We start from the raw sequence: 19392 nt of genomic DNA, 5'->3' as shown, positions 1-19392 counted from the left end.
TTGGCCTTAAATGTATTCTGGATCTCTTTACCCCATATCCTTACACTGATATGCTGGTATGGTCATGGGTCAGTTCCTCTTTCTTAACAGACATATCAGTTAGGCCATGAGTTCAACATAAAATTGTTTAGCTCCAGCTTTGTACATAAATAAAGCCATTACCTCCCAAAATTTTTGTGATTTAAGGGGTTGATAAAGCTTCCCTCACCCTGATTATTTCTTCTGCACCCCAGCTTGCAATTTCTCTCTATTAATATCAGTCCTTAAGAGTTGGATTTCCAACATTACAATCTAATGCATATGAAAATATCTTAGGACACATTTAGAACACATCATTGCTCCTAAAATTGCAAATGAAATAGAGAAGTGATAGTTGCATACCCAACTGCAAATAAGTATAAACTCATTTGAAATATCTGAAAATTAAACCAAAGTGTCTAGTAACATATGGTAATGACCTCTCCCCCCCCACTTTTTTTTTTCTCTTTTGCTTTTAGAAATGATCTAGCCACATGATTCTTTAGCTCAGCTAATAAGGGCTTAGCTCTTTAACCAGTGTGCTATTAAGACTTTTAAAATAGTGAGAATACATTTCTCCAGCATCCCTAGCACTAATGAATAAACTAAATTGATGCAATATTCACAACAGATACTTACATGTGATGTGTATGAGGGGGAGTGAGAACAAGCAGAGAAGAAGGAAGTTCATTAACTATCAAAGGCTAATCTTTGAAAGCCCTTCAAAACTGTTTAAAAAAAAAAGCTATAAAGAGTTTGATGGCTTGATGTCAGAAGACTATACCTACTACTGTGACTTTAGGCAACTGAGTCGCTTAACCCATCCAGGCTTCAGTTCCTCATGTGTAAAATGAATGGGTCAAACTAGTGATCTCAAGGGTTCTTTCTAACTCTAAAGTGCTATGGCCTATTTGTAAAATCAAAACAAAATCATGAGTATTTTACAAAACACAAATGTTAAAAAGAACAAGTTTATCATCAACAGCAATAGCATTTATCAAGTGACTAAGATGTGTAAAACACTATAATAAGTATGGAGGAAAAAACACAGACACGGAAAATGTTACAGTCTAGTGGTCAGTGGAACATTTTGCTATTTCCAATTCACGCAGTCAATCTTTGATCAGAGTAGTAGCTTTTCTTGGTTCTGAAGATGAAAAATATATTGCACCTTCAATAGCCAACCATTTTGAAAAGGTGTCCCATAGGTCAGAAAGAGACTAAATAAGAATGTGTCAGCGTATTAAGCAAAAGACTTCATCAATGCCTGAAAAATAACTCAGAAAATATGACCTAATAACATCATTGAGAACATCATTATTATGACAGAATATTCAGTCAGCATGGTGAAAGAGGGTACATTTGCCTTAATGAATAGAGGGGCTGGCACTGGAATCAGGGCAACACAGATTTTGACACATACCAGCTTTGTGTGTGAGCCTGGGTAAATCCCTTATTTTCTTAGTATCCTTGGCTTAGACAGTAAGGTGCATAAAATTTCCATTTGTATTAGGGAAGGCATCTTCTTTATTTTATTTTATTTTTAATTTTTAAAAATTAATTTTATAATTCTAATTTTTTTTGACAGTATATATGCATGGGTAATTTTTTTTTTTCAACATTATCCCTTGTATTCACTTCTGTTCCAAATTTTCCCCTCCTTCCCTCTACCCCCTTCCCTAGATGACAGGCAATCCCATACATGTTAAATGTGTTATAGTATATCCTAGATACAATATATGTGTGCAGAACCGAATTTCTTGTTGCACAGGAAAAATTGGATTTAGAAGGTAAAAGTAAGGAGGTATCTTCTTTAAAGGGAGTTTCTATCATAGTTCTGGATGTAAATAAATAAGCAAATAAAGAAATATATTGATAAACAAATAATATTGGACCTACAGAGAAGGTATAAAGTGGGCCTCCTTATAAAATTGTCCTTTGGTTTTTGCTTTACCTACTTATCACAATATTATTATTGTGATATATGAATAATGTTATTCATAATTTCACACCTCAGCATTCTAAATGTTCTGCTTGAGGAAGAATGTAAGAAGGAAATGCATCTAGCAGAATGAAATCTTCATAAGGGCAACAGCTGGTTTTTCAATGCTGCTTTTGAATTTCAATGATGTTTAACAGATCTTGTTTGGATGAATACTATACTGCAAAGATCCCTTCATGGTATTGGAAAAGTACACTTTTACAATATGAGGATCATGGGTCAAAACCTAATTTTAGGCACTTCCTGTGTGTGTCCTATGGCAAATCACTCAACTCCCTGGGAGGGTTGAGTTCCTTCTTTCTTTGTCCTTAGTTCTTAAAAAAAAGACCAGGACGTTAGATAGTTAATTCCATGATAAGCAAATAAATTGGATTTAGAAGAAGGTAGGCTGTGCAAACTAACCAGCCTCACTTTCTCCTCCAAAGACATCCAGGTCCAATGGTCAGATAATAGATCAAAATAACTGGAGATGGTCTGGAGGCAGCAGGAGGTCTTGGCTTTTTTTTTTTTTTTTTTTTAAAGCTTTTTCTTTTCAAAACATGCATGGATAATTTTTCAACACAGACCCTTGCATAATCTTTGGTTACAGATTTTCCCCTCCTTCCTCCCATCCCCTCCCCTAGAAAGCAAGTAATCCGATATATATTATACATGTTAAATCCAATGTATGTAAGCATATTTATACAATTATCTTACTGCACAAGAAAGATCGGAGATTTTGGCTTTTTTAAGCTAAGGTCTTTCCCAGGTCTCAGTTTGACTGAGGCAATGCCCATTCAGTGATTAAAGGTAGTTAAGAAATGAGACAAAGAATGACCTCTTTTACCTAGTTAAAAAGCAAAAGAACAAAATCAGCCTGAGATTTTTCCAAGGTATGGTGTTTATTTCAACACAAGGGATTCTCTTCATTAATCTACATGTCACAAATTTTATGCATTCTCTCAAAGATCAAAGAGCTCCAAATTCCTCATTCTCCCAAAAGGAGATAGAAACCTGCACTGTCTTGTCCTAGTCCCAACATAGGGAGAAGCGTGTTAGACAAATCATTTTTAAAAATTCATTAACATGTTTTTAGGGATTACAAAAGCTTTTTAGGAGACATGTCATGGCTTAGGTTTCTGTTGAAAAACGAAAGTGGCATTATGGATACTTCCAAACTCGATTAACAGATTACAAAAGGCTTGATGGCCTATTTAACATAATTTTCCAAATTAAAAATCATACTGAAGCTCCTTTTTGTCCTGTCACCTTTAAGATGACCTCTGAAGACAGCTAGATGGAGAGAAGGCTAGGCAAGCAGGGAAACTTGCATTCAAATGTGGTCTCAGACACTAACTCTGTGACTTTAAACAAAACATTTAGTCAGCATCAGTTTCTCAGATTGTAAAACGGTGCTTATTTTGAAGATTAAATGAAAGTGCTAGGTACATAGTAAGTGCTATATAAATACTAGTTATAATAATATCATCATCATCATCATCCTTTATGGCTTTAGAATTATGATTTTTGTCCTCAAGGTAGATACTCTTACCTTTTGAAGTTTCCCCTGTTCCTTTATGGACAGACGTCATGAATTACTTTGGTTGAAAAAAATAAAATCCCCTTTTAGTGAAAGAATATTTTGTTGTTGTTTTAAGGCAATGAAGGTTAAATGAGTTGCCCAAGGTCACACAGCAAGAAAATATTAAGGATCTGAGGCCAGCTTTGAACTCAGGTCCTCTTGGATTCAGGACTGGTACTCTACCCACTGTGCCATCCAGCTGCCCCTATTTTTTCAGGGTTTTTCATGGTTTTGTTTTTTTAAGTGAAAGAATGAAAGTACATTTCTAATTCTATGATCTTGCATTTTAGCCCATCTTTTTTTTTTTTTTTTTAACTTGGGAGAAGAAAGAGCTTTAATTATAGAAGAGATTAAGAGTAAATATTATAGTCTTTATTTTGAACTGATATTTTTCCTCTTGAATTTACAGGCCTCCTCCATCTTCACAGTTCTGCTCCTTCTTGAGGGAGGGTTGTTCTCCTCTTCCTCCCCTCCTGCTGGAATGTTAGAGAATATCTTTCAATACATTGATCTTCATCAAAATGAATTTATTCAGGTAAGAATAAGTATTTACAAACAATTTAAGAATTTACTGAATATGATGACATTATCAGAAACATGTCCCACATTGGGTCTTAAAGTCCAAATACATTATTCTCTGCTGTTGAAATATACCCAGTCTGATATGCCCCAGATAACAACAATGATGTTAACAGAGAAATCAGAAAGGCTACAAAATATTCAGGATAAATGTCTATTTTCAAATTTCTCATTAAGGAAAGTAGATATATAAAACAGGACTTGTTCCACCAGTGAGCAATTGGATTCTCTCTTAGAAGTGGGTCAGCAAAAGCACAAGTAATTTTGTTTCAAAAGATCATAAATGGAATGTAAGATGCAGAATATTAAGGCCAAGGCTCCAAGACCAATCTTTTTTTTTCCCCCTAAGAAAATCACTTAATTAAAAATGTGGATTTAAAAAAAATACCATAGCATAAATAAATATCAGCTAAAAAGTACAGAAGACCATTTCATACCAAATCAAAAATTCAGAATCACTGAAGTTTCAATGCAGGACTACTGGATATATGACTGGAAAAAAAAGGCAGCCTGGTCTAGTAGTTATAGAGCTATCCTTAGAAATAGGAACATTTGGGTTCAAACCCTGCCTTCAACAGGTATTGACCATGTAACCATTGGATAAGTGATTTTACCTCTTAGTACATTTGGCATCTGTCTAAAACACTAAATGACAGATTGTCTCTAAGAGTATATGTGTTGTTTCCACACTAGAGTTTCCTACACCAAAGAAATCAATTGATGGAATCTTAGCTGTTGCTCCAGCCCCAATAATCCTGTCACTTTCTCCCTCTCAAACTTCATTAGAACAAAAGGACCCTTTACCTTTTCCATGTAAGCATATTCCAACATCAATGAAAACAAAATGCCTTAAAATCCCATCAGGGTTCTTATTGTTTCCAACAAATCTAGTATACTACATTCTGTCCCAAGGTAGCTTAAGGGGAAGCAGTGGCCAAATACAATCAAGATGACAGACAATAGCTTGACCCTTTGCCAGGAAAAGCCAAAATAGAGAATAGCCAGTCTCTTCAAAATCCTTTAAAATTCTAAGCAGGGAAACAAAGATTCACAATTCCCTGGAGAATCTATAATGATTCCAAAGGCCATTCAGACCTGATTAATTCTTAATATTACAAAAAGGAAAATATTGGTCCTCCAATCTTTTGATCTCATGAAATAATTATATTGTTCAAAAAAGAACATTTTATTAGAAACCCCCTGTATTACTGAAGTTCTTAATAAAAACTATACATTTCACAGCAATAACTTTGAACAATTTTTTTTTGCCAAGTCTTTTTCATTAGACAACTCCAAGAAGAACTTACAGTTTAAGTTTGCTTGCTTTTAGACAAAGGGAAAAGAAGGTAATTCTGTAGTTTTAGACTTAAAATATTCCTGAATACTCAAGGAGCAGATTTTTATAGGTATTGCTGCCCAATCCTCTTTTTCTTTCTTCCTACTAACTAGATAACTGATTTTCCTCATAGTTGCTTAAGGAGTGGGTGGCCATTGAGAGTGATTCTGTTCAACCCCTACCTCACTTCAGACAAGAAATCTTCAAAATGATGGACATAGCTGCAGATAAGCTTCGGCACTTAGGAGCCACTGTAGATTTAATAGACATGGGACTTCAACAGGTAATGTGCTTTATCTTATTTCTGTTAACTATTGAAATTCTCTACTTTCCAACTGTCTAATTTCTGATAGATGTGCTGAGGGATGTGATGGATGTGTTTCTTTTTTTTTATTTTTTCCCCCTGAGGCTGGGGTTAAGTGACTTGCCCAGGGTCACACAACTAGGAAGTGTTAAGTGTCTGAGACCAGATTTGAACTGGTCCTCCTGAATTCAAGACTGTTGGTGCTCTATCCACTGTGCCACCTAGCTGTCCCAATGGATGTGTTTCTTAAGTAATGATGGGATACTGGATAAACTTTTTTCTTCAATGTATTTCTCTATTCCCAAATCTCTAGGCAAGGATTTAAAATCCTACTTAATACCACTTTATGCCTATCAAATTATCTAACACAAAAGAAAAGGCAAATGACAAATGCTGAAGGGGACACTACTAATTCACTGTTCATGAAGTTGTGAACTAATCCAACCATTCTGGAGAACAATTTGAAATTATGCGTAGAGGGCTATCAAACTATATATACACTACTAGTTCTGTATCCCAAAGAGACCAAAGAAAAAGGAAAAGGCCACATAGCAATTATATATATGAAGTCATGCAAAACATATTTTACATTAGCCTTAAAAATAAACCAAACCCCTGCCCAAAATGTTAATTTGTTGTTGTTGTTTTTAAATATGCTTCAGTCTGCATTCAAAGTTTATCAGTTTTCTGAGTGTAGATAGCATTTTTCAATGAGTCTTTTGGATTTCTCTTGGATCATTACATTGATGGGAGTAGTTAAGTCTTTCACAGTTGATCATTTTTATAGTATTGCTATTGCCATGTAAAATGTTCTAGTTCTGCTCATTTCACTTTAAATAAATTCATGTTTCTAGGTGCTTCTGGAAGCATTCCCTTTATCATTTCTTATAGCATGATAGTATTCCATCACAATCATATCATCACAACTTTTTCAGCCATTCCCCCACTTTATGGATATAGCCTAAATTTCTAATTCTTTGCCAACACTAAAATATTTTTGTATAAATAGGTTCTATTCTATTTTCTCCTATCTCTATATACTAGATATAAATCTAGTATTGCTAGATCAAAAGGTATATAGTTTTGTAGCTCTTTGGGCAGAGTTCTAAATTATTCTCCAGGGTGATTAGATTAGTTCACAACTTCATGAACAGTGTATTATTAGTATCCCTGCTTTTCCACATCCCTTCCAGCATTTGTTACTTTACTTTTCTGTTTTGTTTAGTAATATGATAGGTGTAAAATGGTATTTCACTAATCAGTAATGATTTAGAACATTTTTTCAGATGACTATTGATAGTTTTGATTTCTCCTAAAAACTGTTCATATCCTTAGGCCATTTATCAACTGGGGAATGGCTCTTATTTTAGTAAATTTGGCTCAATTCCCTACATGTTTTAAGAAATCAGGCCTAAACAAGAAAATGGTATTTACACACATATATTGTATCTAGGTTATATTGTAACACATGTAAAACGTATGGGATTACCTGCCATGGGGGGAGGGAGTGGAGGGAGGGAGGGGATAATTTGGAAAAAATGAATAAAAATAAAAAAATATAAAAAAAAAAAAAAAAAAGAAAAAGAAAAAGAAAAAGAAATCAGACCTATATCGGAGAAACTTATTATGAATTTTTCCCCCCAGTTTCCTGAAAAACACTTTTTTAAAATAAGGTTTTTCCATAACTTCTCATAAAGAGAATCAATGATATAATTACCTTTTTCCTCTCATTTTACTTTTTTCTCAAATACATATAAAATGTTTTTAACATTTATTTTTTTTCATTTAGTTTCAAATTCTCTTCCTTCTTCCACCCACCTTGAGAAGATAAGCAATTTGATATAGATTGTATATATTCAGCTATGCAAAACATATTTCCTTATTAGCCATGTTGCAAAAGAAAAAAGTCAAAAACCCAAACATGAAAAATAAAGTAAAAAATAAAGTATGCTTCAATCTCCATTCAAACTCTTATCAATTTTTTCTCTGAGGGTGAGTAGCATTTTTCATCATGAGTTCTTTGAGATTGTGTTGAATTATTCTTTTGTTGAAAATAGCTAAGTCATTTAAAGTATATCACCCTTAAATATTGTTGCTAATCTATATAATATTCTCCTGGTTCTTCAAACTTTATTTTGAATGAATCCATGTATGTCTTCTTAGGTTTCTCTGAAATATCCTACTATTATTTCTTATATAGCATATTCCATAACTTTTTTAGTCATTCCCCAATTGATGGGGATCCCCTCAATTTCTAATTCCTTGCCATCACAAAAAGGATTGCTATAAATATTTTTATACATAGATCTTTTACCTTTTTCTTTGATCTCTTTGAAAATCTGAAATTGCTGAGAGAAAGGGTGGGCATAGTTCCAAGTTGCTTTCTAGAATGGTTGGAGCAATTCATAATACCATCAACAATGCATTAGTGTCCCAATTTTTCCACATCCCCTCAAAATTTGTTATTTTCCTTTTCTATCATATTAGCTAAAATGATAGGTATGAAATAGTACTTCAGAGTTGTTTTAATTTGCATTTCTCTAGACAATAGTGATTTAGAACATTTTTTAGATGACTATTGATAACTATGATTTCTTCTGAAAACTGCCTATTCATATCCTTTGAATATTTAATAAATGGAGAATGACTTGTATTCTTATCAATTTGAGCAAGTTCTCTGCATTTTTGACACTGTTATCAAAAAAACCTGCTATAAAAATTTTGTTCCAATTTACTGAGAAACATTTTATTTTTAATAAGATTTTCCCACAACTTTCCATGAAGAGAATAAGTCATATAGTATACATTTTAGAGATAGAAAAAGAGGTAGGTAGGTGGTATAGTGGATAGAGCACTGGCCCTGAAATCAGGAGGAGCTGAAATTCAAATCTAGCCTCAGACACTTAATGCATAATGTGACCCTGGGCAAGTCACTTAACTCCAATTGCCTCACCAAAAACAAACCAAAAAGAAAAAAACAATACAAAACAAAACAAAACCCTGAAAATAAAAAGAAAGGATTAGAAAAACTAGCCTGGCATAACTGTATATTCCTGTAATTTCAGCTACTATGAGGTAGCAGGACTCTTGTCACCTCTTTAAGTGACTTTAAGTTTCAATGAACTATGTATGTCAACCAGTGTCTCTTTAAATTCAGCATTAATGTGGTTAAACCTCTAGGACTAGGAAGAGAGGAGATGAGAGGGGAGAGAGAAAAAGAGAGAAGTCCTGGATTTAAAGAATGGACTAAAGAAGGATGAACTATCCCAGGTCAGAAATGTAATAAAACAAAACTTCTGTTCTTATTAGATATGGTTCCAGTCTGAGAAACCTGATCTCAATATTAATATAAAATAAAATAAAATAAAATAAATAGAAAACCAAGATACAAGAAATAATTGTTGACTACATAATGATTCAAATTACATGAGACTAATTGGTACATTTCTGGGTTCTCTGGAAAATGGTTACCATTCCCCTCTACCCTTTTCTTTTTATAATTATGCTTCATTTATTTATTTAGCTTTTTAAAAATTGGGTTCCAAATTCTCTCTCCCCCATAAATTGAAAAAGTAAGCTTTATGACATGATTTGTTTTAATACATTTACTTTTATTTCTGCAGCTTCCTGATGGGCAGACCCTTCTAATACCTCCCATTCTTCTAGCTGAACTTGGTAATGATCCAAAGAAACCCACAGTGTGTTTTTATGGTCACTTGGATGTTCAGCCTGCTAAAAAAGAGGATGGATGGAATACAGACCCTTTCACCCTGGTAGAAGTTGATGGTCAGTACTTTGTTAATTTTTGTTTCTTTGATATAATTATATTTTTAGAATTAATTAGTTGCTTATATAATTTAAAATATTATTCAGTTTTGTTGACATTATCATTACAATCTCTCATTATTTTACTGGCTTCTTTCCAATGGATTGGTCACTATTCCAAAATTATCTCCTTGGAAATATCTCAGAAATTTTGATGAGACTTTATGTAAGATGATAGAACAAGAGCCAGCTGTGCCTAAGTCACCTCAAGAACTTAGAAATATACTGTCTAACCTTCTCCATATTACATTAAAAAAAAAAAAAGGGAGAGGGGGAGAAAACAAAAACAAATTTGCAAAAATTGCTAGCATAGTAGTGGAAGCCTTTTATATAGCACTTTCCATACATTATATCAGCTGATCTTGACAGTAGCTATGTAAGACTGATGTATATATGACTATTCCCATTTTAAAGATGAAGAAATAGACTGAAAAAGATGGAGTGAACTGCTCAAGGTCACACATCCAGGTTACTCCTGAGAGACATTCTTATACTTTCTCTGGAGGAGAGAATTATTATTATTATTATTATTATTATTATTATTATTATTATTATTATTATTATTATTATTACCAATATTACCTGTAGAGCCACAACACCTTCCTGTCCTGGAATTCTTTTTTTTTTTTTTTTTTTATTTTATATATATATATATATTTTATAATATTATCCCTTGTATTCATTTTTCCAAATTACCCCCCCTCCCTCTATTCCCTCCCCCCGACGACAGGCAATACCATACATTTTACATGTGTTACAATATAGTCTAAGTACAACACATGTGTGTGAATATCATTTTCTTGTTGCACAATAAACATTAGAATCCGAAGGTACATGCAACCTGGGCAGACAGATTGTAGTGCTAACAATTTACATTCCCCTCCCAGTGTTTCTTCTCTGGGTGTATCTACCTCTGTCCATCATTGATCAACTGGAAGTGAGTTGGATCTTCTTTATGTTGAAGATTTCCACCTCCATCAGAATACATCCTCATACAGTATTGTTGTTGAAGTGTACAGCGATCTTCTGGTTCTGCTCATTTCACTCAGCATCAGTTGATTTAAGTCTCTCCAATCCTCTCTGTATTCCTCCTGCTGGTCATTTCCTTGTCCTGGAATTCTGAAGCTTGTACAAAATCTTCTATCTCCAGTTACTGATGTGCTGTCTCTTTGACTTATTGAGATGTCAGACATAAATTATTGAGACTCTTCTTCAGCACTTTTTTTGCAACACAAACTGACAAGGCTCAGTCAAACACACTTAGAATGGTTGCTACTCACATGCAGGCTCCTCCTACCTTCACCTCCCCACCCCCCCAAATCTAGGACATTATTCTAATTTCCCAGTCTCGAAACTCAGCTTGAACCAAATAGAATCTCCAATATCTCTAGTTCCTTTTCCAGATGGAGTTCCAGAACCAGATTCAGGCCATTGGAAAATACTTTGTACATTACTAGAACAGTAAATATTTTCTCTTACTCTTTCCAAAATACCAGGGATAAGAGGGATATCTCCTGACCTCCTTATTTTCAATGCTTGTCCAAAGGTTGAAGAAACCTTGAACTTTCTGCCTTACTCTAATCAATAAAGAACAAAAATAACAAGTCTATAATATAATAGAGTTGAAAAAGCAACTAAAACAAACAAACTAGCGGCAAGTAACAATTTCAAAATAAAAAGTAAGATATAAAAGAAGTCAGTCACTTCAATTCACAGATATCAAAATTTAAAAACAAAAAAAACCAACTACAATCCAAAACTTAGTGAAAACTTTTCAGAGTAGAGAAGATGGAGCAACACTGACTTAACAAGCAATACAGAGGATCCCAGATTGAAGAAATCCTAACTGAAATTCCCTAAGCATATAATCGTCAAACTGTAAAACTACAATGACAAAAAGCAAATTCCCTAAGAAATGAGAGGAAAAAATAAGTTATATTTCTAAAATACAAATTAAAGCAATATCAGACTTAAAAAAAAATAGGACAAATGTTGAAAATACCCAAAAATATTTTAAAATAATAGTGTGTCCAGAGGGCCAAAGAAGAAGAATGTTACTTACCTTTTGACAGAAAAAGTAATCAACTCAAGATGTAGAAAGAAACATATATTTTAACATGGCCATGTAATAACATGTTGGCTTGACAATGCATATTTGTTAAAGTTATACATCATGACAAAACAGGGTTTATATAAGCCATGTAAGCTTGATTCAATGAAACAGATAAACAAAACCATTTAAAATTTTTTTTACAATTAATGTCAGTATTTGCTCATAACTAAAAATACTAAAACATATAGAAATGGAGGGATTTTTCCTCAAAATAATCAAAATATATGCCTTAATCCAAAAGTTGATATAGCATAAAAGCATAGAAGCATTCCCACCAAAAAAAAAGGTTGCCCAATTTCAACACTTCTAATGGTATGGTTCTGGAAATTCTAATCATGTCAGTAAGACAAGAAAAAAATATTGGAAGTGATTTTTAAAAAACATAATTTTTTGCAGGTAACTGCCATACATAGGAAATGCAATTATCTCAATCAGAAAATTAAGGATAACAATTTACAAACTCAGAAATGGCACAGAATTAAAAATCAACTTAGGAAAAATCATTTGAATTTTTAATTGCCAGCATTCAAAATAAAGAAAACATCATAAATATGAAACCCAACTTAAAATAACAATAAAATTTAAACATATTTCAGAATCAACCAACTCAGAAATACATGACCTACAAAAAGACAATATAGCTATAATATTAAAAATAAAGGAATACCTAAATAAGTTGGTCACTTTTCAAGAAAAGTCAAATTAATATGTTAAAAATGACCACAATCTCAAAATTCACTTACATGGTTAATACAATATGAATCAAAAGAGCAAAATGCTTATTTATAGAAATAGATGAAAATGTAATGAAACATATAGAAAAATAAATTTACAATAAGGTCAAAGGGAAGGCTAGGGGGGAAAATGGTAATAATGGTAGTTATACTCCCAGACTTTAAATCATATAAACTATTTCTCTAAACTATCTGTGTCTAGATTAAAAAAAAAAAAAAAAAAAAGATCCATAGTATATCTTACTGACACCACATATCTAACTAAATATTCACAAAATACTACAGTTTCATAATCCTATAGAAGACAAAAACTAGGGAAATGGTTCATTATTAATAAATGGACTTGGAAAAACTGCTTGGCAATTTGGCAGAAAATGGATTTAGAAAATGGATAGGGAGATATTTCATGCTATATACCACACTGAATTATAGTTGGATAATAGACTTAAGCATAGAAAGAGAAACTATTAAAAAGACAGGAGAGACATTTATCAGAATTGTGAAGGGGAAATGATATTCCTATTAGTCAGAGGAACTTATTAAGGTAAGACAAATTTATTTAATTACAGTAAAACAAAAAAATTTTTGTACAACAAAAACAATACAAAGAAAAATAAAGTAACAGATTAGAAAAATACTTAAGGCTAATATTACACATAAAAACTTTATAACTAAAATATATAAGAGCCTATTAAAATTTTCATAGGTCCAGTTCAAAATATATAAGTGGTGAAAGGCTATAAAAGGGCAATTTTTAAAAGATGAAACATAAATTGTTAATAATCACTTGAAAAATGCTCAACTTTAATAATTAAAAGGAATACAAATTAAAACAACTTTGAGATAACTCAAACTGGCAAAAATAATTAAAATATTAAAACTAGTGCTAGTAGGGTTGTATAAAAACTGGTACACTCATTAATTGTTGAAACAATTTCAAACTAATAGAATCTTTAGAAAGTACTCTAGCAGTAAACAATACAAAGTAACAAAAATAATCATACTCTTTGATTCATTAATCCCAGTGTTCAGCATAGATATGCTGAGTATTATCATAAATTTAAAAAAAAGCTATTATGTTAAAGATTTTTATAGTAGTGCAATTTGTAAATTACTAAAAAAGGGAAGGAAGGGAGGGAGGAGGGAAGGAAGGAAAAAAGAAAGGGAGGAAGGAAGAGTGGAAGGTAGAAAGAAAAGCAAACTAAACATCTAATAATATAAAAATAGTAAAATAAATTATATTACATTAATATAAAATAATTTTATAATAAAAATTAGATTAAAAAGTATAAACAAATGAAATATGCAAAGACCTTTTGAAAATAATGAAAAATGAAAATATTAGATCTAGAAAAATAGACAAAGGGATCAGGAAAAATGGACAAGAATGAACCCATTCTGATGAAAATTGTACAAGGAGTTACTGAAAAGTGATGACACTGTATTCATAGAAATTCGCTTATTTAAATTCAAGTAGTTGCAAAGTAGGATTAACTTGCTGCAATGATATTTGATATTAAATGTATATTGGGATAGGAACTGGATTTGTGATTTCATTTTTATAAGAAACTCCCAGCTTACAGAACTCTTCTCTACCAATTCAAGGCAGCACCTTCTCTGCAAATTAAGGTAATAATAGGATAATAGCTACAGCAAGGTAATAGATAGAGCAAGCTGGGCCTGGAGTTAGGAAGACATGAGTTCAAATCCAGTCTCAGCCACTTAGTAGCTGTATGACTTTGGTCAAGTCACTTAACACTGTTTGCCTCAGTTTCCTCATGGCAAACTATTCCAGTATTTTTGCAAAGAAAATCCCAAATGGGATCATAAAGAGTTATATGTGACTGAACAATTACTAAAACAATAAAGCACCAAGACATTGTGACTTGCTCAGGGTGACATAGCTAGTCTGAATCAGAGACAGGACACAAACCCAGATGTTCCTGGATCCACAACCAACACTCCATCCTCTGGGCCATGCTGCCTCTTCAATTTTATAATTCATTAAAAGAAGAAAAAAATTTCACTTTTTCCAAGAATTTGCAAAAGATAATGTAGTTCTATCATGCCTCTCTCCCAAAGAAATCTAGTTTTTGTTATTTATGTCAATTGCCTAAAATGTTTTATTGATGACTTTAGTTTTTATTAGGTATTTTAGCAAATAAAATAAATAGAAATGCTTCCAGCCTATTCCTTTCCCCTCATCAGGTCATTGGGCTTACTACTACTGATTTTTTTTCACTTGTCAAAGATTCCATGAGCTCTTTTTTTTTTTTTTAAAGGCTTCCATGACTTGTCTTTTTTTCCCCTGAGGCAATTGGGGTTAAGTGACTTCCTCAGGGTCACACAATTAGGAAGTGTTAAGTATCTAAGGTCAGATTTGAATTCAAGTTCTCCTAACTTTAGGGCTGGTGCTCTATCCACTGCTCCACCTAGCTGCCCTTCCATGACTCTTGAAGTGCTTGGGTGAATTAACTTATTAGTAAGAGTACTTCTCAATTAAAGGTGAAAATGTTTTCCTGCTTAAAAATATCAAAGCAAAAATTGATATTTTATGAAGACAAAAGAAAAAGATAGATTGTGATGAATCATTACATTTTTCATTCATTCTTCATATAGTTGCAAATTTTCAAAAAGACAGATTACATGACATTCAATGACAAATATGTAGATTTCTTCCAATAAGCAGTGGTAAAGAGATCAACTTGTTAACAAGCCACTGAGATGTAATTGTTTTACATTAGTCAACCATCAGATAAATATGAAATTTATGTTTATGAAATGTTTATATTTTACAATTTCAAAACAAGAATTGTACAAGGACAAAATGCAAATATGCTATTAATGTAACTATTCATCATGTTAAATTTGTTTTGAACTTTTTAAACTTGACAGAAGTTTAAAAAATTTTTCTGACCCTTTTTCTTCTTTTCCCACCTAAAGGAAAACTTTATGGACGAGGAACAACAGACAACAAAGGACCTGTTTTAGCTTGGATTAATGCAGTGGTTGCCTTCAAAGCCCTAAACCAAGTATGTCACCAATGGTCTATAATATTGAATTTAAAAGGATAATTATGAGTGGAAAATGGTCATTAACCTCATGAAAATAATACATTTAATCATAGTAGGTAACTGGAAAGCATCTCTGATTATATAAAGTTAAGTTGAAGAAGATTTTTTTTTTAATTAAAGCTTTTTATTTTCAAAATATATACATGGGTAATTTTCAACATTCACCCTTACAAAATCTTGTGTTCTAAATTTTTTCCCTCTGTTCCCCATACCTCCTCCCCTAGATGACAAATAAACTAATTAATATATGTTAAAACATGTGCAATTCTTTGAAGAATTTTTTAAAAGTCACACATAGGGGGCCTCTAGGTGGTGCAGTGATAGAAATACTTAAAGGATCTGAAATTTCATTGCTATGGATGTATCCTTGACTTGTAAGTACTTGATAATTTTAACAATCTTTGAGAAATACTATGACTGAAAAATTAATCAATGATGAATCTCTCTGAACTTCCCTAGACTTGTCCTTGGATCATAGACCTGAAATGGTATATTGGCAGTAATTACTCACCTTTCCAGCTTGGTAGGACATGTGAGAATCTGTTTTGTAGAAGTATAGCTTTGGAAAACCTATGGTCAGTACCTTCAAATCACAATAAGGTATTGAAGTAGAGATATACAGGAAGATATTCCATTATATTTGAATCTTAAAATGAAAAATTATAATATTGCTATACTGGCATCTACCAGTACTTCAGAGAATAAAGATAGCTCTTCTGAATAAGATTATATATATTCATAGACTCTGGATACCATTTTTGAAGCTCATGTTGATTAGTAATTCACTCTTAAGAAATTCAACATTTGCTTGGAGTTTTTTCTAAATTTTTTTCCCTTTTGATTTTTCTTGCACAGCATGATGAATATGGAAACATGTTTAGAAGAATTGTACTTGTTTAACCTACATCAAATTGCTTGCTATCTGAGGGAGAGAGAAGGAGGGAGGGAGAAAAATTTGGAATACAAGGTTTTACAAATGTGAATGTTGAAAACTATCTTTGCATAAATTATATTTGGAAAAATAAAATGTAAATATAAAAAGCAAATAATAAATTAAAAAAAGAGAAATTCAACAACATTCTGCTAAGTACTGAAGGAGAGACACAATTTAGATTAGAAAAGATCTTTGCCCTGAATTGCTTAAGGTCTGTAGGAGCAGAGCATCATAGATTTAGGTCTAAAAAAAATCTTGGAGATTCCCTAATCCAGGGTTTCGTTCATTAGTTTAAAAACAAAAACAAAAAAAAACAAGCCTTGACGAGAATTAGGATTTGAATCCAAAACATTTGACTCCAAACCTAGCACCCTTCCACTTAACTATGCTTTTTCTCATAAAGGGATACACAGATAATGAGACACAAAATTATATCTTTATATTATTTGTATATTGTTTTTATTATATTAGTATTGTTTGTGGTGATTGTGACCAGCAGAAATTGTCATTTAAAATCTTTAAACATTATAACATTTATTTAATAGTAAACTGGTCAAGAATAGTCAATGCTTATAGGTATCTGCTACTTCAGCTTAAATATATTTCTTTTTGAGGCCATTACTTACCTTTTTATCCACTTCAATTGACATACATTAATGGAAATATGAATTGGAACCAAGGCAAACTTCACATAGGAGCTCAGGCAAGCTCTGGTTTCAATTTCTGCTTCTAATAGTTATAAACTATGTGACATGAGTCATTTAGGTGATGTAATGGTTAGCATTTTAGGGCTGAGTCAAGAAGATATGATTTCAAATCTAGACATTTACTAGCTTGTATGACCCTGGGCATATAATTTAATGTCTGCCTCAATTTCCTCATCTGTAAAATGGGAATAATAATAGCACCTATCTCCTAAAGTTATTGTTAGGATCAAATGAGGTAATAATTGTAAAGCACTTATCACAGTGTCTAATATTTAACAAAAAATAAACTTTTTTAATAATATTTTTTACTATTATATCTTTGACAACTCATAAAAGTTATAAGTAATATCAAAAGTCCTGGGCTGCATTATTAGAGGGAGTTCCTTCCTAGAAGGTCCCTACTGTATTGAATTTAAAAATATAATGCAGACTGGAATTCTTTGGTATTAAAAATATGTGCACTTATAAAACATAATATTTGTAAATGTCCATTATTATACTCCACTCCATTTCTCTTCCTATCTTATTTATTTCTAAACCTAGGTCTGTTTGGAAGAAACACAAAACCACAAAGTCAGAGAATATCAGAACTGCAAAGAATTCTCCATCTAGTTTGATGAGATGATAAGAAAACTGACTTCCATTGCTTTCATTCCAAAACAAACCCAACCTAAGCTAGTTCTAAAGTCCAGGATAACACCCAAGAGTGTTCTTGGCAGGGCTCCAGTGGAGTCCATATTTCGGGAATTTTTCCAGTACTGATTAGAATACTCAGAGTCATCTTAAGTTAGCTAGAGGGGGGTTATTCCCTGCCTATATTGCCTGCACTCTGGGCTCAGCTCTCATAGATTCACTGTGGTCCAATATCCCTTAAAGTGAGCCTGAGAACTATCACATAATTCTGTTTCCCATGGTCAGAACATAGCCTTTGACTACAGGATCCTTAATCAGCTCACAGTAAACTTGGCAAGCATCCATGAACATTTATACCTGAAGGTCTGGTCTGGTCCAGAAGGTCTGGTGTTCTGTCCTTTTCAAATGACAGAATTATTGTTTTATATAAAACCTAGAAAGCACTACAAACATTTAAAAATATATGAACTTCCTCTATGCCAGCCCACTTTATAAATCATAAAAGAAAAATGCAGAAAGCACCTCAGATTTTTAGCAGTCTGACAATCTTTTTGTATGTACATTTAAAATGCTTTCATATAAAAAGTCCTGTGAATTTTCACATCTCACAAGCTTTGGTTGCCAAAAAAAGCTTGGTGGGTGCCAATGACTTCCCAGCAATTTCTTATTAACCAAGTGCTGCTGTTGTGAGGTCTTATATCATTAAGATTTCAGTATTCTCAAAAGATTTGCTAAGACACACAGAAATACAATGGGATATAGTTTCATAAATCATTATACTTATACCTATACTGTCCTTAATTAACTAAATGAATAAAGTTAATTTATTTTCTGATACAGCCCTTGTTTTTCCTTTTTTAAGATTCACTAATCTAAGAATTTCTTCTCATCATTAGTACTAATTAGTGTGATTCTGCTATACTAAGCTTACATTTAGTCTTCTTTCTCTACATTTGTATTAGCTCAATGCTTTCTGCTCTGTGAAAGGTTTTGGACCTTATTATCTCTTATAAAGCTTACAAAGACACCAAGAGATCAAAAGTGAAAAGGGACAAAAATGTGTTGTAAAAATTTAAAAGGCACTCTTCCATGCTCAAACATTAACCAGAGAAGAAGTCAAGTTCCATTTTTTACACAAGATCAAAGTCCTTTGAGAAAATTTTAAAAAAGATTGAAATGATAGTTGAAAGTGACAGATACTTGAAACATAAATTATACCAAAGCTCAAATATTAGAAAATCTTCTGAGGGAAGATATGTTAGTTTATGATTCTGAGTATGGTAGAATTTTTGTTGCTACTATTGATTTGTTACAATAAAGAGATAAAGAGAAAAATAAAAACTGCAAAGTCCAAGACTGAGTCAGGAAAGAAAGATGGTATTGTCTTAAAGATGGACTGACCTAGAATTGAACTTTTCCTTTTAGAAAGGAGAATAAAATGTCAGTATTCTGAGAGAACACAGTGGACTTGCTTCTAACCAGGGGATTTTTTTTTTATGAATCTCTCCCCACTAACCTAAAAGAAAACTAATATAATCTCCATCATGTTCCCTTCACACCCTACTCTCACCC

At 32.5% G+C, this 19392-nt stretch overlaps 1 protein-coding gene across 2 annotated transcripts in view; it reads left to right on the top strand.

Moving 5' to 3' along the window:
* CNDP1 (carnosine dipeptidase 1) overlaps window positions 1-19392 on the top strand; it is a 68273-nt gene that overhangs the window by 28757 nt on the left and 20124 nt on the right. For both annotated transcript variants that reach the window (XM_074273857.1, XM_074273868.1), the window contains exons 2-5: window positions 3991-4116; window positions 5630-5779; window positions 9424-9586; window positions 15416-15504. In XM_074273857.1, the coding sequence (XP_074129958.1) occupies window positions 3991-4116; window positions 5630-5779; window positions 9424-9586; window positions 15416-15504 (528 nt within the window). The remainder of the gene's footprint in view (window positions 1-3990; window positions 4117-5629; window positions 5780-9423; window positions 9587-15415; window positions 15505-19392) is intronic.

This window comes from Sminthopsis crassicaudata, chromosome 1, assembly GCF_048593235.1.
Source record: "Sminthopsis crassicaudata isolate SCR6 chromosome 1, ASM4859323v1, whole genome shotgun sequence".
NCBI classification, from domain to species: Eukaryota; Metazoa; Chordata; class Mammalia; order Dasyuromorphia; family Dasyuridae; genus Sminthopsis; species Sminthopsis crassicaudata.
Note: the sequence above shows the minus strand (reverse complement) of the source record. Positions and strands in the feature narration are given on the sequence as shown.